General features: G+C 48.7%; 1 protein-coding gene across 1 annotated transcript; it reads left to right on the top strand.

The window, feature by feature from the left end:
* Positions 1 to 1,154: 1,154 nt before the first annotated feature.
* On the top strand, positions 1,155 to 19,532 carry Cd4 (CD4 molecule). The gene is made up of 9 exons (XM_032905682.1): positions 1,155 to 1,237; positions 1,366 to 1,530; positions 10,101 to 10,259; positions 11,362 to 11,598; positions 13,473 to 13,808; positions 16,331 to 16,534; positions 17,072 to 17,190; positions 17,485 to 17,552; positions 17,969 to 19,532. The coding sequence occupies exons 1-9, from the start codon at positions 1,183 to 1,185 to the stop codon at positions 17,997 to 17,999; spliced, it is 1,374 nt and encodes a 457-aa protein (XP_032761573.1). The 5' UTR covers positions 1,155 to 1,182; the 3' UTR covers positions 18,000 to 19,532.
* Positions 19,533 to 19,764: the final 232 nt, after the last annotated feature.

Genomic DNA, 19,764 nt, shown 5'->3' on the forward strand with positions numbered 1-19,764 from the left:
GTGTATGTATATGTGTGTATTTGTGTGTATGTATGTTTGTGAGTTTGTGTATGTATGTATATGTGTGTTTGTGTGTGTATGTATGCTTGTGAGTTTGTGTTATATGTGTGTGTTTGTATTTGTATATATATGTATATATGTGTGTATGCATATATATAATTTTTGTTTACATGAAATGTTGTTAGACTATGCTTATACTTTAATTTTTTGTTTATTTATTTTATGTGTAAGGATGTTTTTTCTCCATGTGGGTCTGCACACTATATGCATACCTAGTGCCCTGGGACTTAGTTCCAGACAAGCCGCCATTAAGTGCTAGGAACTGAACCCAGATCCTCTGGAAGAGCAGCCAGTCCTCTTAAGGGCTGAGCCATTGTTCCTGTTCGTGATTATACTTTTAAATCTAAGTCTAACGATAGCTGAAATCTAAACTAAAAAGAGCTGTTTCTCTATACAGAGTCTAATAGTTTCTCTAATGAACCACTTGTCCAAAGCTTCAAATAATTAACAAAGCACCAAACCCATTCATAATATTGACTCTTAAAACTAGATCTGAATGCATGTGCGTATGTATGTTTGAATTAGCATATTTGTGTGTGTGTGTGTGTGTGTGTGTGTGTGTGTGTGTGTGTGTGTGTATCCATGCCAGCTTGCTCCAGGGGTTCCATATTTCTGCCTCCCAAAATGCTGGGATTACAAGTATCTGGCTGGCTTTTCAGTGAAATCTGGAGGACCACACATTTGCATGGTAAACATTTTATCTACTGACCATCTCTCCGGTTCAAAATTAGATATTTCTTTTTATTTATTCTATGTACTTGAGTACACTGTCGCTGTCTTCAGACACACCAGTAGAGGGCATCGGATCCCATTACAGACGGTGGTGACCACCATGCAGTTGCTGGGAATTATGCTGCTGCTACCGCTCAGAATGTTAAAACTGTCTTCGGCTACCAACATCCCAGCCTCAATTTGGCATGGAACTTTCTGGTGCATCGCTGTAGGGCGTCCACTTAAGTGTGTGCAAATGAGGTCCTCTGGGTTGGTTATCAAGGTCCCGAGAAGAGAGAGAGCTCTTGTGTGCCCCAGGTTCAAGAAATACCTGAAGACTAACGATTTCTATCTTCCTCCGCCCTTGCTATTTTTGCAGACTCAGGTCCCCATCCGCTCAAGCAGGCCACCATGTGCCGAGGCTTCTCTTTCAGGCACTTGCTGCCGCTGCTGCTCCTGCAGCTGTGTGAGTTCTCTGACTTGGGGACCAGTGGCAGATGGTGCGGGAGGAGGGGCGAATGGGAAACCGCAAAGGGTGGGCCGCAGAAGGAGACAGCTGTTCACATCTGAAACATGACCTTCTTTTCTGTGCAGCAAAACTCCTAGTTGTCACCCAAGGAAAGACCGTGGTGCTGGGGAAAGAAGGGGGTTCAGCAGAACTGCCCTGTGAAAGTACCTCGAGGAGGAGTGCATCCTTCGCGTGGAAGTCCTCTGACCAAAAGACAATTCTGGGCTATAAGAACAAGTTATTGATTAAAGGTAAGATTCCCTGTCCCCCCAACCCAGGGAGGAAAACAGTGAGTTGAATGAACTTGCAGTCGGAAAACCTGTTCCTAGAAATCCATGATGGCGAGGCTCCTCACAATCTCAGTGGCCCTCTCCCCCGGGATCCCCCCTTTCTAACTGGTGATGACACACGGCTTCCAGAATCTTCATTTTAGTCTTTTAATATTTATGACTTTAATGGACATTGCAAAAATTATCACACAAAGTATATGATTTCAAGAGTGTTATTACTACAGACCGTAAAGATGATATGATACTGTGTTTACTCCTGTTAAAAGCAACAGTTCGTGATATAGAGTGCTTGCCTGGAACATGTAAGGGCTCTGGTTTGATTCCCCAGCAAAAAATCAAACAAATAAACAAAAACAAAACAAAGTCAGGTGGTGGTGGAGCACATCTTTAATCCCAGCACTCAGGAGGCAGAGGCAGGAGGATCTCTGTGAGTTTGAGACCAGCCTATTCTATAGAGTGAGTTCTGTGACAGCCAGAGCTATGCAGAGAAACCTGTCTTAAAAAACAAACAAACAAACAAACAAACAAAAAGCCTACACACACAGACACACACAGACACACAGACACACAGACACACACACACACACACACACACACACACACACCTCACACCACACATGTCCTCTAGTCGTCGCATTAGGAGGCTAAGGCAAAAAGGTGATAAGTTCTAAGGTGGTACATCAAGACTGTCTCACAAATAAATTTACTCTTGAAAACGAACACATTCTAAGATGCTGTGTAAAGTAGAGAGATTTGGTTAAACTATGTGCCATGTCTTTGAATGGTTGAAGTTTGAGAAGCACAGCTCCAGTCCAGCCTCTAGTCTTCCCAGAGGAGCATCTGAGGCCCAACCCCAAGATGTCATGCCTCTTTGGAGGGCCTGGGGTGCTGGCCTCCACTAGAACGCTTTGTTCTAGACAATCAGATCCTGCTTGATATCTAGATATATGTTTTAAATTTTTTAAAGATTTACTTATGAGTATACTGGAGCTGTCTTCAGACACACCAGAAGAGGGCATCGGATTCCTATTACAGATGGTTGTGAGTCACCATGTGGTTGCTGGGATTTGAACTCAGGACCTCTGGAAGAACAATCAATCAAGTGCTCTTAACCACTGAGCCATCTCTCCAGCCAATATATATATATATATATATGAAAGATGAGTCTGTATTCCTATGTGTGTTAATACATATGCTTGGGCTGGTGAGATGGTGAAGCAGATTAAAGGCACCTGCCACCAAGTCCAACAACCTGACTCCTGTTCTAGGACCCATGTGGTCAGGCCCAGCTTGTCCTCTGACCCCCATGTGTGCTCTATGGCATGTGCAAGTGAGAATGCTCACACACTCTCTAAATAAACCAACAAATGTAGTAAAAAAATTTTTTAAGTATATTTATTTACCCAAAATTGGCATGTAGTCCTAGTTCATTTCTTTTCAGTAACTACTTAATTCCTTATTCACCTATACTATGATTTACTTGACTGATCCCATCTTGTTGGGTATTTAGGCTCTTTGCAGTTTTGTAGGAACACCAGAGGATAATTTTGTGTCCTTGAACACATTTTGCAAATACCCTTAAAGTTAAAATGTATTTTATTATTTTACATTATGGGTGTTTTGCCGGCATGCATGTCTGTGCACCATGCTGTGCCTGCTGATTGAGGAGGATGGAAGAGAATGTTGCATCTACTGGAACCAGACCCCCAGAGAGTCTACAGTGAGCCACTGTGCATGCTGGGACTGAGCCTGGGTCTTCAGATACAGAAGTCAAGGCTCCTGTTATGAAATAGAGTAGTGTGAGGGGGTACCATGCCAAGGTATGCCCCTGAGTAACACCATACAACAGGTCTGGTATAAAGGGGGTTTACCGGGGAAGGAGTAGAAGCAGACAAATAGACATGCTGAGAGGCAGACAGACAGGCAGACAGACAGACAGATGGACAGACAGATGGGAACAGAGCCATAGAGCACAGAAGGGTAGACAGAGAAGGGCCAAAAGGGGGACAGAGACTGGTGGAGAACATGAGAAGGAGGTGGGGGCAGGGAGAGAGAGGTGGCTTTTTATAGGCGTTGCCACACCTGGTGGGGGTGGCAGGTGATGACACAAGCCTTTGCTAGGGCAGGGCAGGGAGGGCAGGCCAGCAGAATGCCTGCTTGCTGACACTAACTGAGGCTTCATCTCCCCAGCCCCGAGTAATGTCCTCTAACATGGTGGTTCGAATGAGACCAGGTCTCACTGGGTAGCCCAAGCTACCTTTGAACCTACAGTAATCCATCTGCCTCAGTCTCTCACATGGTGGCATTACAGGCATGAGCCACCATTCCTCATGCTGCTGGGAATAAAAATTACTGTTTTACCTGACATAGCATAATATTTAACAATATTTTAATTATGATTTTTATTTCAAGATAAGGTCTCACCATAAAGCCCAAACAGCCTCCACCTCTTTATGTAGGTTAGGCTGGCCTTGAACTTGTGATGTTCCTGCACAGCCTTCCAAATGCTGAGATTGCAGAAATGTACCACCACACCCAGATAAATATGATTTCTGTAGCTTTGGTTTGCATTTAAAAATCATTCTTTTTAAAATGTTTTTGTCATCATCATCATCATCATATTTAGTATGCGTGTGAATGTATGTGTGTGTGTTTGTGTGTGTTTCTATATGCAGATGTGTGAGAGTCAGTGTGCACGTGTTCATGGTCAGAGGACAGCTTTTGGGATTGAACTCAGGTAGACAGGCTTCTGTGGAAGCACTTTTATTTGCTGAGCCATCACACCAGCCTTGAGGTCATTTCATTATTGTCGCTGTTGTTTTTAAGACAGGGTCTCTCTTCATGGCCCTGGTTATCCTAGTGTTTGCTACTTAGAGCAGGCTATCCTTGAACTCATAAATATCTGCCTGCCTCTGCCCCCAAAACGATCGAAGCCACACCCAGCTAAGACAATGATTTCAAACATAAAGTTTTATAAAGGAAAGGCTGATAAACTATATTTACTTATTCAGACACGGGATCTCCCGTAGCAGGCTGGCCTCAAGTTCAACCGTGTAGCTGAAGATGAACTTGAACTTCTGACCCTTCTGTTTCTCATACCTTCCAAGCACAGGTATTGCAGACATGTATGAACACACTGTCGTCTGTGTGGCCATGCATGTAGTTGAAGATCAAACTCAGGTCCTTGTACAGCATGCTGTGAAAGCACTCTACCAGCTGAGGTACATCTGAAACAGGCTATAGCCTAGGCTGGCCTTGAACTCAGTATGCAGCAGAAAGGAACTAGAACTCCCGATTCTCTTTTGTCTGAGAATTATAAGCATGGTGCGGGGGTGGGGGGTGTCAAAGTTAAGATTTCATGCATTCTAAGCAGACATCCTGTCAACTGAGTGGGCACATTCCTAGTGGGCACACGCTGGATTCTAGAAGACAGTTTACACTAACTCTCGTCGACGTGACTGTGTGCTTCTGCCCCCAGCGTCATGGCCACCATTGAATGTTTTATTTAAACCTGTGTGTGCGTTTGTTTGTGAGTGCAGGAGCAAGCCACATGCCACACAAACATAGAGGTCAGAGGTCATCTCGTGTGTTGGTCCTCACCTTCCACTTTATTTGAGGCAGGGTCTCATGATGTTTGTCACTGTGTATGCCAGGAAAGCTGGCCCATGGCTTTCTACACGTTGTCGTCTCTGCCTCTCTCATGAGTTTGTGGCAAGCAGTTTACCCACTGATCCACCTTCTTAACTTTGCCTCCTCCTCCTCCTCCTCTCCTCCTCCTCTTCCTCCTCCTTCTCCTCCCCTCCTCCTTCTCCTCCCCTCCTCCTCCTCCTCCTCCTCCTTCCCTCCTCCTTCTCTTCCTCTTCCTCTCCTCCTCCTCCTCCTCCTCCTCCTCCACCTCCTCCTCCTCCTCCTCCTCTTCCTCCTTCTCCTCCTCCACCTCCTCCTCCCTCCTCCTCCTTCCTTCTCTTCCTCTTCCTTCTCTTCTTCATTTATGTTAATGTTTTTTAATTTGTATTTATTTCTCTTACCTGTGAGATTAAAGAACTTTCTAAAAATTTCTAATCTTTTTTGTTAATGCTTTTGTTCCATAGAAACAGTTCCCTTTTTTTTAAGATTTATTTTATTATATACATGTGAGTACACTGTCACTGTCTTCAGCCACACCAGAAGAGGGCATCAGATCCCATTACAGATGGTTGTGAGCCACCATGTGGTTGCTGGGAATTGAACTCAGGACCTCTGGAAGAGCAGTCAGTGCTCTTAACCACTGAGCCATCTCTCCAGCCCAACAGTTCCCTTTTTAACTTCCTGATTTTGTGTGTGTGTGTGTTTTTTTTGGGGGGGGGTTTCTTTTTTTTTTTTTTGGAGCTGGCGACCGAACCCAGGGCCTTGCGCTTCCTAGGCAAGCGCTCTACCACTGAGCTAAATCCCCAGCTCTACCACTGAGCTAAATCCCCAACCCCCAGCCAGTGCTCTTAATCCCTAAGCCATCCCTCCAGCCCCATCTCTGCTTTACCTTCGAGGCAGGGTTTCTCACTGAACCTGACGTTCAATGCTTCCGTTAGATGCTCTGCTGAATAGCTCCAGGATCTACCTGTTCCACCGCTTCTGGTGCAGGACACGCGCGTGGGCTTGCGTCTTCACAGTTGGCTTTACATGGCCGTAGGGGATCTGAACTCAGGTCCTCCTGGTTTGGCAGCAGGCTCTTCACCTATTGAGCTGCCATCCCCTCTCACTTCTTGATCTTTAACAATGGCAGCATCACCCTCTTCTTGCCTGGGTGTGTGGAAGTCAGCCCCTTCCCTCTGCTCCAGGCTGCCACCTCTCACCACTCCCCAGCTACAGCCGCCCCTCTCCTTCACTGATTTTTGGTTTCATCCTCTCTGAGGTGCGCCTGTCCCACGGAAGGGCAGCCTGGCTATTCTCTTCCTTGTCTTTCTTCTTGTCTCTCTCTTTCTGTTGCTGAGGTACTGGCTTCCCAAGCGAGGATTGGCACGCGTCATCCTCTGCGTAGGACCAAGCCTAGGAGCTTCCACTGCTCCTTCTGCTGTCTTTGCACCGTGGCCCAGCACCCCAGCTGGAAACCTTCACGCCCTCATGTCTCGCGACAGCTGGCCTTGGGCTGCTTTCTTATGTCATCCCCCTTCCTGAACGACCTTCCCCCGCATCCATTTTTCTGTACTTAAACCTTTTTATTTCTTGAGGCCGGGGAGCCGGCCAGTGTGTGAGAGCTCTTCCAGCATGAAGTCTTCAATTGGAAACTCCATCACCCATGTGAAAATCTGGAATAGTGTGACTTGTGACCCACCTGCTACCCCTGTGTTGTACAGGGCAGATGGGACGATCATGGGGGTTGCTTACCACCATACTAAGTCCAGGGTTAGTGAGAAACCTTGTCTCAGAGAAATAAGGAGAGTGGCATAGCAGAAATATCTGATAATGCTCTCCTTCAGGCACCTACACACTCATGTGCGCGCGCGCGCGCACACACACACACACACACACACACACACACACACACACAAACTTTTTTTTCTTGCCAAGTTAGAAACTGACAGGCAAGTGCTCTACCATAAGGCTCACTTTTTTTTTTTCTTTCTTTTTTCTTTTTTTCGGAGCTGGGGACCGAACCCAGGGCCTTGCCCTTGCTAGGCAAGCGCTCTACCACTGAGCTAAACCCCCAACCCCTATATCTTCCTTCTTAAAGATAGTTTTATTTGTTATTTGGCTGGAGGCACAGCTGAGTGGCTAAGAGCACTTTCTCCTCCTGCAGAGAACCTGGGTTTGGTTCCCAGCACTCGTATAGAGAGGCTCACAACCATCTGTGACACCTGTGCTGGGGGAAATGACACCCTCTTTTGGTTCCCATGGGTATCGGGCACACACATTGTGTATATACATACATGCTGTCAAAACACTCATACATATAAAAGAAAAAAAAATCTTTTTTTTTTTTTAATACAGAATAGTTTATTCAGGGCATGGGGAGGGGAGGGGAACAAATCTTTTAAAAATTGTTATTTATGCTAGGTGGTGGTGGTGCATGCCTTTAACCCAAGCAGTCAGGAAGAGGCCAGCCTCAAACTACAGAGCGAGTTCTAGGACAGTCGAGGATATGCAGTGAAACCCTGTTCAAAAACCATAAAAGAAAAAAAATTACTAATTGTTATCACGACAGTGAGGGTGTGTCAACTTTTTGACTCAGTTCTCTCCTTCCACCTTTGTGTGGGTTGCACTTAGGTTTGCATGGTCAGGTGACAAGCAACTTTACTAAGACATCCTAGCACCCTACCCCCACCCCATCACACTCACTTTTGGTGATGATGGGGGTGGAGACTGAACCCAGGACCGCATGTGTACTAGTCAAGTTCTCTACCACTGAGCTGCATTCTCCATTCAGTCTTCTTTTTTTTTTTTTTTTTTGGTTCTTTTTTTTCGGAGCTGGGGACCGAACCCAGGGCCTTGCGCTTCCTAGGTAAGCGCTCTACCGCTGAGCTAAATCCCCAGCCCCCATTCAGTCTTTTAAGATTTAGCTCAACACCGCTCTCCTCAACCAATTTGTCTCAGGTTTGCCCACTCTCTTAGATACACTACAACCTTTTGAATTTCCTTTTCGAATCACAAGGCATCTTGAACATTTGCGTCATGATTTTCTTCATCAGAAGCCAAGAAAGGCAAGCATGAAGGCTTATTTTAGGAGCGAGGTGATACACTTTGAACAGTTGACTTTGGGACGTTGTGTTATTGGAACACAACGAATTCTTCCTTGGGCTACTGGATATACGAACCTAGAGTCAAACAGAAGGCTGGGCTGTGGACACCCATCTGCAGTGATAATAGAGCTGTTTAGTGGGATTCAGAGTGGATGTAGAACTAGGGAAGGAGAGCAGGAGATAACTTAGGCCAACACTAAACAGTTGTCTGAGATCAGGAAAGAATAGGCAAGGGACCAAAGGCGTAAAACAGGAGAGAAAGAAAGGGTGAGAGTGGGGGAGACCTCACTGGGTAAGGGCATTTGCCACCAAGTTTTGGATTTGATCCCTGGGCCTCACACAGAAGAAGAACACACACACACACACACACACACACACACACACACACACACACAGAGAGAGAGAGAGAGAGAGAGAGAGAGAGAGAGAGAGAGAGAGAGACTCTGAGGAAGTCTGATCAGTTGTGAGAAGAATGTAGAAATGAGTTACGGAGCTGCTACCGAGAGCTAAAGGAGAAATTTCCTCTTGGAATCAATTGACAGGATCCTGAGAACCATCTAGGAGATAGGCCACATGGGACTCCTGGGAGACTTTATAGCCTCTGGACATGACTGTGAGGACTTTTCTTGATTAAATTCTGGTGGAAGAATCTGCCCACTGTGGGAACAAACAGGAAAAACCAAAACCAAAACAAACAAACAAAAACCCAGCTGAGCACAAGGATCAGTCCATCATCCTCTGCCTCCTGCTGGTTCATGGAGCTTTCAACTCTCATTGCCTTGGGTTTGAATCTCGATGGACTGGACCCTTGAACCATGAAGCGCCCTCTCTTAGGTTGCTATGGTCAGGGTGTTTTATCATAGCAATAGGGAAAGAATGTAAGACAGAGCGAGGAGACATGGACAGGGTGTCGTTCAGGCATACATCCTCCTTAATATGTGTGAGGCCTTGAGATCCATCCCCAGCATGAACGAGGTGAGGAAGGGAGGAGGGAGGACTGAAGGATAGAATAGATCCTGCGCCCACACTGCAGGAGACAGCATTGCAGAGTGTACGTCTCAGGCCCGAACTTTAAGCTCCACCTCTTACAGGTGTCAAAATTTAAAGGTAGAAAGGGGGTGTGGCAGGGGCAGGTGAAGCCCCGAGTTTAAGGCCAGCCTGGTCTACAAAGCCAGTTCCAGGACAGCCAGGACAACATAGAGAAACCTGTCCTCCTCCTCCTCCTCCTCCTCCTTCTTCTTCTTTAACGATTTATTTATTTTATGTATATGAGTACACCGTAGCTGTCTACACCAAAAAAGGGCATTGGGTCCCATTACAGATGGTTGTGAGCCACCATGTGGTTGCTGGGAATTGAACTCAGGACCTCTGGAAGAGCAGTCAGTGCTCTTAACCCCTAAGCCATCTCTCCAGCCCAGGTATTTGGTTCTGAAGGCACATTAATAACTCTAATTCATAGGACAAAATACTAAGATGTATGAATTTGAGCAATTGTTTCAACCCTGAGCGGCAGTGTTCATATCTGCACAGTTGGCAAAACAGTCTGTGCGCTGTGGGATTATTGTGAAGATCGCTGGAGATGGGGTGTGCAGTGTTCGGTAGTAAGAGCGGGTGCTCTCCAAGTCAGCATAGTGTCTTATGATATCTTTGGGCCTCTGTTCCCACCATGTGAATAGATATGGTGGGGCTTCTCATCAGTCTGGAGCTCCTGATAGGGAATGACGTAAAGAAGGCAATTCAGACCAGCAGGGTTGTGGGCCCTCATCTTGGCAGGGGTGCCGGGCACCTCAACTTCTTTCGTACGGCTTCTATTCACAGGTTCGCTTGAGCTGTATAGTCGTTTTGATTCCAGAAAAAATGCATGGGAGAGAGGATCATTTCCCCTCATCATCAATAAACTTAGGATGGAGGACTCTCAGACTTATGTCTGCGAGCTGGAGAACAAGAAAGAGGAGGTGGAGTTGTGGGTCTTCAGAGGTGAGTCAGGCGGCCCTGGGATATAGACGCCTCCCCCTCTTCCCTTCCATTCTCACACCAAAACCAGGACCTGAACCGGTGACATTTCAGACCACAGGTGGGTCAGAATGTTCCTCTTGGTTAATGGGTGAGGGACAAAGAAAGAGAAAGAGAGAAGGAAAGAAAAGGGGGAGGAACTGAAGGAAGGAAGGAGACAAAGAGCAAGGGAAGGAGAAAGAAGGGAACCCTCCCTGCCTTGTGCTGGGAGTGGGCAGATGGGAGTTGGGAGGGGAGGGAGGCACTGTTGAAAGATGGGATGATGGAAAGACACTGTTGTTCTTTCTTCCTTAGTCCTTGGGGATGGTGGGTGTGGTGCAGGTGTGTGCGGTGCAGGTGTGTGTGGTGCAGGTGTGTGTGGTGCAGGTGTGTGTGATGCAGGTGTGTGTGGTGCAGGTGTGTGCGGTGCAGGTGTGTGCGGTGCAGGTATGTGTGGTACAGGTGTGTGTGTGTGTGTGTGTGTGTGTGATGCAGGTGTGTGCAGTGCAGGTGTGTGTGGTGCAGGTGTGTGTGTGCGGTGTGTGGTGTGTGTGCTGCAGGTGTGTGTGGTGCAGGTGTGTGTGATGCAGGTGTGTGTGGTGCAGGTGTGTGTGATGCAGGTGTGTGTGGTGCAGGTGTGTGCGGTGCAGGTGTGGTGCAGGTGTGTGTGGTGCAGGTGTGTGTGTGTGTGTGGTGTGTGTGGTGCAGGTGGGTGTGATGCAGGTGTGTGTGGTACAGGTGTGTGTTATGCATGTGTGTGTGATGCAGGTGTGTGTGATGCAGGTGTGTGTGATGCAGGTGTGTGTGATGCAGGTGTGTGCAGTGCAGGTGTGTGTGGTGCAGGTGTGTGTGGTGCAGGTGTGTGTGGTGCAGGTGTGTGTGTGCAGGTGTGTGTGGTGCAGGTGTGTGTGGTGCAGGTGTGTGTGGTGCAGGTGTGTGTGATGCAGGTGTGTGTGGTGCAGGTGTGTGTGTAGGTGTGTGTGGTGCAGGTGTGTGTGGCAGGTGTGCGTGTGTGTGTGTGTGTGTGTGTGTGTGTGTGTGTGTGTGTGTGTGTGTGTGTGATGCAGGTACTCTGCTTTCTCTACAGTGACCTTCAATCCGGGTACCAGACTGTTGCAGGGGCAGAGGCTGACCCTGATCTTGGATAGCAACCCTAAGGTCTCTGACCCCCCGATAGAGTGCAAACACAGAGGCAGTAACATTGTCAAGGACTCCAAAGCTTTCTCCACGCACAGCCTAAGGATTCAGGACAGTGGCATCTGGAACTGCACCGTGACCCTGAACCAGAAGAAGCACTCATTTGACATGAAACTCTCAGTGCTGGGTAAGAGGCTACACTCTCTGCAGCTTCCTCGCTGCTCAGGAATTCCTCAGTCTGCTCTTCTGTTGCTTCCTGGATCTCTTGGAGTGAGTGATGGGATGGCTGCAGACCCTCCTCTAGCTGAGGTCTATCCTGAGGGCCCTCCCCCCTTAGGGAGTGCCAGTACAGCAACCAAAAAGTACATAAGAGGGAAGTGTGGCAAAGTAGGAGGTGAGAGCACAGGAGTCCTAGTGTCCTTGTCCCAGATTTCACTTCTAGTAGTGGACAAGTCCATACGCTCAGGAGTACTGACTTCAGCAAACCAGTCGCTGCATCTCTACATCCTGAGCTAAGCCCTGTGGGAGACTGAAGACCCTGAACACAGACCTTGTGTGTAGTACTGATTCAAGTCCCAACTCTGCCACAGCCACTCACTCCTGCTTTATTATTTTTAATTTTGGAGAGATCATAATATAATTACATCATCTCCTTTTCTTCTCTCTAAACCCTCCCATGTACCCCAGCCAACTCCCTTTCAAATTCATGGCATCTTTTTATTTGTTTCACACACACACACACACACACACACACACACACACACACACACACACACACCACTTGTTCGGTCTGTATAATGTTGCTTGTATGTACATGTTTTTACAGACCTGATCCTTTCTTATTGGATAACCAATTAGTGTGCTTTTCCTGGGAAGATTGTTGTTGTTGTTGTTGTTGTTGTTGTTGTCGTCATTGTTGCCTTGGTCTAAGCTTGAGACCTCCGGAGTTCTGCCCCTCTCCCATTAGCATGTCCATTAGCCGTGTTGGTAATGAGAGTTTATGAGTATAGTTTCTGACATTCGTAGGAGACACAATCTCACAGCAAACTCTTGTTTCTCTGGTCCTTACAATCTTCCCATCTTCCCAGCCATCTTCTGAAACAATTCCTGAGCCTTGGGTGCATGAATTATGTTCCAGATGTATCAGGAGGGATTGGAAATTAAACAGTTCCATCTGTCCCAAAGAGAAGCTTCCTCAATGAGGGGTGAGGACTACGCCTATCTGTGGTATAAGGACAAACGTTTAGAATGTTGTTAGGGTTTATGCTGGTTTAGTGAAGCGATGGTTGTAGGTTGTGATGGTTTGAATAAAAACGGCCCTCATTAGCTCATATATTTGAGTGCCTAGTCACCAGGGAGAGGCACAATTTGAGAAGGATTGGGAGGATTAGGAGGTGTGGCCTTTTAAATGCATGTGTCATTAGGAGTGAGCTTTGGGGTTTCAAAAGCCCACAGCAGGCCCGGTCTGTCTGCCTCTGTGCCTTTGCGACTGGATGTGTCCCTCAGCTGTCGCTCCAGCACTGCCTGTAGGCCACCATGCTTCCCTCCATGATGAGAATGGATGAAACCCCTGAAACTAGAAGACGGGCCCAGTTCATTGCTTTCTTCGATAAGAGTTGCCAAGGACATGGTCTCTTCACAGCAATAGAACAGTGACTGAGACACAGGTTCTCCTCCAATACCCATGACTTCAGCAGCCCTGGGGAGCTGGTTAGCTCCCCACTACCAGGATTCCTCTTCCTGTCAAGTGACAACTATATCTCTTATCCTGTGCTCTCGTACACCTAAGATGGGGATGATGCTGTGACGGCAACTTTCCAGTACCATCGAGAGAATGACAGTGTAGACCAGTGCCTTATTTTAGTGTTGGTTCTTATTTTGTGAAAGATAAGCAAACGTCTAATAGCTTCTGGCCTCCAGGGGTCCTAGGAGGGAGAAATGACCACCTTGGTGGATAGATGGTCCCTGTGTCCCTGTACCAAACGCTTGCCCTGCCATATGCTCCCTCATCTGCCTCTCCCTCTGCACCCAGAGTTATTTCTGCTTATTTCACACCTCCAGGCTTTGCGAGCACATCCATCACGGCCTATAAGAGTGAGGGGGAGTCAGCGGAGTTCTCCTTCCCACTCAGCCTTGGAGAGGAAAGCCTGCAGGGAGAGTTGAGATGGAAGGCAGAGAAGGCTCCTTCCTCCCAGTCCTGGATCACCTTCTCCCTAAAGAACCAAAAGGTGTCTGTGCAGAAGTCTACCAGCAACCCCAAGTTCCAGCTGTCCGAAACGCTCCCACTCACCCTCCAGATACCCCAGGTCTCCCTTCAGTTTGCTGGTTCTGGCAACCTGACCCTGACTCTGGACAGAGGGATACTGTATCAGGAAGTGAACCTGGTGGTGATGAAAGGTAAGGGGGGGCTGAGAAGGGGCCTGTAAAGAAAGGGCAAGCCTGGGTAAAAGGTGAAAGGGCAAGCCTGGGTAAAAGGTGAAAGGGCAAGCCTGGGTAAAAGGTAAAGGGGCAAGCCAGGGTAAAATGTGAAAGGGGTGGTCTAGGGCTCTCCATGACTGGTCAAGTCTGCAAAGGGGACGCTTTGACTCTGATTGTCTCACTAAATAATGAAGGACTCTTTGGATCTTGAGACAGTTTTGTTTTGTTTTTATTTTTATTTTATTTATTTGTTTGTTTGTTTATTTATTTATTTTGTGCTGGGGACAGAAACCAGGGCCTCATTCATGCTGTGCACAAACTCTATTACTGGGCAACACCCAGTCCTGAGCTGGATTTGAATTGAGGCTGGAATCCACAATTCTTCCCCAACATCTATAATCCACCCTGGGACTGGCTCCACAGAGACTAACACACAGGATTTAGTTCTCCCTCTGCCTGACCCTCTGCAACCCTGGCTAAGCCCGTTCGGCACTGTGGACCTTTTTGCTCATTTAAAAAAATTATTAATTCACTTTACATTCTAATATCATCCCCCTCTCTCCTCCCCTCTGAGAAGGGGGAGCCCCTGGGGCTACCCCCACCCACCCATCAGTCACTGCAGGACTGGGCACATCCTCTCCCACTGAGGCCAGACAAGGTGGTCCAGTTAGGGGAACAGGATCCACAGGCAGGCAACAGATTCAGGGGCAGCCCCCACTCCAGTTGTTGGGGGACCCCCATGAAAACCAAGCTGCACATCTGCTATGTATGTGCGGGGGAGAGGGGCCTAGGTCTAGTCCATGCCTTGTCTTTGGTTGGTGGTTCAGTATCTGGGAGCCACCAAGGGTCCGGGTTAGTTGACTCTGTTAGCCTTTCCGTGGACTCTCTGTCTTTTTCAGGTCTCTCAACCCTTCCCCCAACTCTTCCATAAGACTCCGTCTAACGTTTGACCATGGGTCTCTGCATCTGTTTCCATTGGCTGCTGGGCGGAGCCTCTCAGAGGACAGTCATACTAGGCTCCTGTCTGTAAGCACAGCAGAATATTGTTAATTCTGTCAGGGATTGGTTCTTGCCCGTGGGATGGGTCTCGATTTGGCCCAGTCATTAGTTGGCCATTCTCTCTGTTCTTCATCCCTGCATATCTTGTAGACAGGACACATTTCGGGTCAAAAGTTTTGTGGGTGGGCTGCTGCTCTTAGCCCTCCACTAGGAGTCCTGCCTGGCCACAGGAAGTGACTGCTTCAGGGGCCATATCCACCACAGCTAGAAGTTTTAGCTAGAGTTTAGTCTAGCTAGCTTTACCCCCAGAGATACCCTGGACCTCCCCCTGTGCCGGGTCTTAGGCATGCTCTGGAGATAACCCCACCTCCACCTCGCCAACGCCAATTTCTGTTCTCTCTCCCCTGTCACTTTTTAAAAAATATTTATTGGGCTGGACAGATGGCTCAGTGGTTAAGAACACCCGACTGCTCTTCCAGAGGTCCTGAGTTCAATTCCCAGCAACCACATGGTGGCTCACAACCATCTGTAATGAGATCCGATGCCCTCTTCTGGTGTGTCTGAAGACAGCTACAGTGTACTTACATATAATAAATGAATAAATCTTTTTTTTTTTTTTTTTTGGTTCTTTTTTTCGGAGCTGGGGACCAAACCCAGGGCCTTGCGCTTCCTAGGCAAGCGCTCTACCACTGTGCTAAATCCCCAACCCCAAATGAATAAATCTTTAAAAAAATATTGATTTATCTTACATAAGTTATCCTTATTTTCTGTCTGCGTGTGGGTGTCCGAAGCCCTGGAAGTGGAGTTATAGACAGGTGCGAGCTGTCGAGATGGTTGCTGGGAATTGAACCTGGATTCACGGGAAGAGCAGTCAATGCTCTTAAACACTGAGCCATGTCTCTAGCCCCTTAAGATTTTTGTATTTGTGTGTGCGTGCGTGTGTGCATGCATGTGTGTGTGTGTGTGTGTGTGTGCATGCATGTGTGTGTGTGTGTGTGTGTGTGTGTGAATGTATGCCACTCATGCCTATGACTGAGGAGGCCAGAAAAGAGCATCTCACACCTTGCAGCTAGAGTCACAGTTAGAGTTGCTGCTGTGTGGACCTCCGGAACAGCAGCAAACACCGCAAGCTCTGAGCCATCTCTCCGGCCCCATCATCTTTTTAATATGGAACGACATCTTTGCACGTGGTAGTGGTTGTAATATCAACCTCGACGAGTTATTTGTATCTTTAATACAGCATCCTTTCAACTGCATGAATCACAGTGACTAACCCTTCCTACTTAGCACGTGCCTGGCCCCATGCAAACACTTCAGGCTTCCATTCACACATTCGGTACCGTCGGTCTATCCAGGGACACCCTGTGTCTCTGCTATCGCCATGGCTGGCAGAGTAGCCATGGTACCAGGCAAGAAGTAAATCTGGTTCGCTCCTTACAGCTTGTACAGGCTGGGAACCCCGAACAACAGGACCCAGGTCTCTGCCCCTCTTTCCTCTGCAGTGACTCAGCCCGACAGCAACACTTTGACCTGTGGGGTGATGGGACCTACCTCACCCAAGATGAGACTGACCCTGAAGCAGGAGAATCAGGAGGCCAGGGTCTCCAAGCAGGAGAAAGTGATTCAAGTGCAGGACCCTGAAGCAGGGGTGTGGCAATGTCTACTGAGTGAAGGTGAAGAGGTCAAGATGGACTCCAAGATCCAGGGTAAGGATCCAGTTTCTAAGGCCTCACGCTAAGCCTTGGCCTCTTCAACTGTGGAACTTCCCGGGACAAGCTATGCTGACCTAGACTCTCAGCCCCCTAGTTCCTCTGATGTGGAGGCATTTTGTATAGAGGCCTGAAGATAGAAGTGAGGAGGGAGAGAGGCCCTGGGCTCTAGGTTCCCACGTGCATCCTCCAGAGTCCTACTTCCATACAGCTTAGGGATGAGGCCTTCCTGGCTAAGAGCTACCCATCTCCTTGTCTTCCCCTTAAACTTAAACAAACACATAGGGCCTGGTATCAGGCACCTGCTTCTAGTTCTCTAGAGCTCTCTGAGAAAAACAATCCCTTCCTTGGTCTGTACCCCCCAAAACCCTTGGCACTCAGCTCTTTTCTCTGGCCTGGGACCACAGGTAAGTCTGTCCCTAGCCGGAGGCACCGAGTTTCTCTCTTTCTTCACAGTGTCTGGGATGGACACGGGGCTTCCCTCCACCGGACCTAGATCCCCAACCGAAATATCTACCTTCCCTCTTCTCCCAGTTTTATCCAAAGGGTTGAACCAGACAATGTTCCTGGCTGTCGTGCTGGGGAGCGCCTTCAGCTTTCTGGTTTTCACGGGGCTCTGCATCCTATTCTGTGTCAGGTGCCGGCACCAACAGGTGAGTGAACCTTCCATAGTTGCCCACTGAATTCTCAAGCACTGTGAAACCTTGTCCTTGAGGCTGAGCACCCTGAGACCGGCTTCTGGTTTAGCTTTCTCTGCCCACCAAAGCCCGCCTCTGATCCCATCTGAAGGGAGACACCAGAAGGAATAGCTGTCACCTGACAGGACAGGTGGCTTAAGCCATAGTAAATGCTTCTTCTCTGCCAGCTTCCCCCCCTCCCCCCTCCAAGGGGCACCTCCCTCCTGGAGGACTAGGACCCTCACCACTGCTCTTCTTGTCCCTGGGCAGCGCCAGGCAGCACGGATGTCTCAGATCAAGAGGCTTCTCAGTGAGAAGAAGACTTGCCAGTGCTCCCAGTAAGGATCCGGGCTGAGGGGTAGGAGGGGGAGAGAGAGGATGGGAGACCAGTGCTCCCAGTAAGGATCCGGGCTGAGGGGTAGGAGGGGGAGAGAGAGGATGGGAGACCAGTGCTCCCAGTAAGGATCTGGGCTGAGGAATGGGAGGGGGGAAGAGGATGGGAGAAAGGGAAGGCAAGGGTAAGGGAGACAAGAAAACGGAATTGAGAAGGATGAGAGGTGTGAGTAAGGGTGGAGAGAGTGAGAAACAGAACTTGGGAAAGGGCTGGCAGAGGGAGGTGAAGGGGCAGTGGGCCTGAGGTACACAGACTACAGCGATGCCCTGAGGTCCCCCTGTGCTGCAGGAGAAAAGTGGGCAGAACTTTTACGAAGGGATTGGGAGAAGGGATCTGCTCCCTTGTTCTTCTCTCTTCCAGCCGGATGCAGAAAAGCCAAAATCTCATCTGAGGAGGCCTGGGCCCCACCTGCAGCCCCGCCTGTGTCCTGTCGCTGACCCAGGCCTGTGGACCAGATGAATGTAGCCCACACAGTGCCTCTGGCCTCCTGCTTTTCTCTTCCACAACTGGCCACGGTTTCTCTGCCTCTGTTCCCACGCCCGTTGGCTGAGCTTGCGCTCGGCTGTGTTTCAGACACTCAAGCACACCCAGCCAGCTTATTGATCCTCTGTAGCTGCCTTTACGCCAGAGCCCAGCCCTTCTCTGACTAACATCCTGGATCTTCTTTCCAGCTGTCTGCTTGGATCTAAGGGCACCTGACCTGGATGGTAGGACTGGTGTCTGGAAACACACAGCACAGTTCAGGAGAGAGCTCTGGGACCAGGCTGAGTGGGGGCCTCACGCACGTCACACATCCTTTCAGGGGCAGATGCAGTCTGAAGAGGGCCCGCCGGAAGTCAGCCTCGGCTTCCCTGGCTGTCTGCTTCTTGTTTGAGGGGGCAAGACCAGACTCACATTCTGACTAGCTCAACGACACATGTCCAGACCACCTGCACACGGCCACACACCTGTCCATATATCGGAACAGCATATCTTAATTCGTAAGCCAGTTTAACGTCCTGGGTGTTTGACCCTCACAGAAACCTTACATGTGGGTTAGCACGATGGCTCAGTAGTAGAAAGCTCTTGCTGCCAAGTGTGGTGACCTGAGTTCGATTCTTGAGAGCGGAAGTAGAGAATCGACTCTTGAAAGCCGTCCCCATGTGTGTGTGGTGACCCTCATGTGTACACACACACACACACACACACACACACACACACACACACACACGCACGCACGCTGAAACCCTACAAGCTGACAGTGACAGCCAAGATGGCAGAGAGAACCAATCATCCCTAGTAAAATGGAACGTGGGTTGAATGAACAAGTGCTGATGTGGGACCAACCCAGAACTTCTGATCCCTAGAACCTCTGTGTGAGAGACAGGGATGACCGCCACACAGATCTCTGAGCAAGTCCTAGGCACCAAGGACACACAGGAGCATAGCCCAGGCGGAGATCATGAGAGGATGGAGAGCTTGTTTCAAATCCTCCTTGACCACTGCTGTCCGGCCGTTTACCAAAGGACAAAACCCTGCTTCTCTTAGAGTGAGGCTGGGAGAGATACAGAGAGACCCGCCCCTCAGTGTGTGCAGAGCCTGGGAAGTGAGCAGTGCCGGGGTCCTTCATGGAGAGCACTGTGGCAGGTGGTACCTTCCGTCCTTCCCACACATCCGGGGAGGTCAGGGGCCTAAGGACTCGCTCCGCTGGTCTTGATCTGTTCCTCTCAGATTCTCAGCCTCCTCTGCCTCTTTCTGATTTCTGGCTTTAGGATCTCCTGTCCCCCTCCCAACCCCTTTCCCTGTTTTCCTATTTTCTTCCCAGCTGGCCTCTTCTAGAAACATCCCCTCCCCATTTCTCCTCATTGCTCGCTTCTTATTTTTGCCCACTCCCCACTCCTGCTTCCTGAGCTGACAGGAAAATAAAGGCTATAAATAAAATGCACTCTGTGTGTGTGTGTGTGTGAGAGAGAGAGAGAGAGAGAGAGACAGACAGACAGACAGACAGACAGACAGGAGTTGCCAGGCCTGGCTCAGGAAGAAGATGAGTTGCCCAGAGAAGGGAAAATTCCCTGGAGGCTGATCGCCCACCTCCACATCCCCAAAGCATTGTGTGCAACTCTGTAATTAACAGAGAGACTACAAGGTGATGTATGGGAGAGGAAAGAGGACTGAGA

Source organism: Rattus rattus, chromosome 6 (genome assembly GCF_011064425.1).
Source record: "Rattus rattus isolate New Zealand chromosome 6, Rrattus_CSIRO_v1, whole genome shotgun sequence".
Taxonomy (NCBI): domain Eukaryota; kingdom Metazoa; phylum Chordata; class Mammalia; order Rodentia; family Muridae; genus Rattus; species Rattus rattus.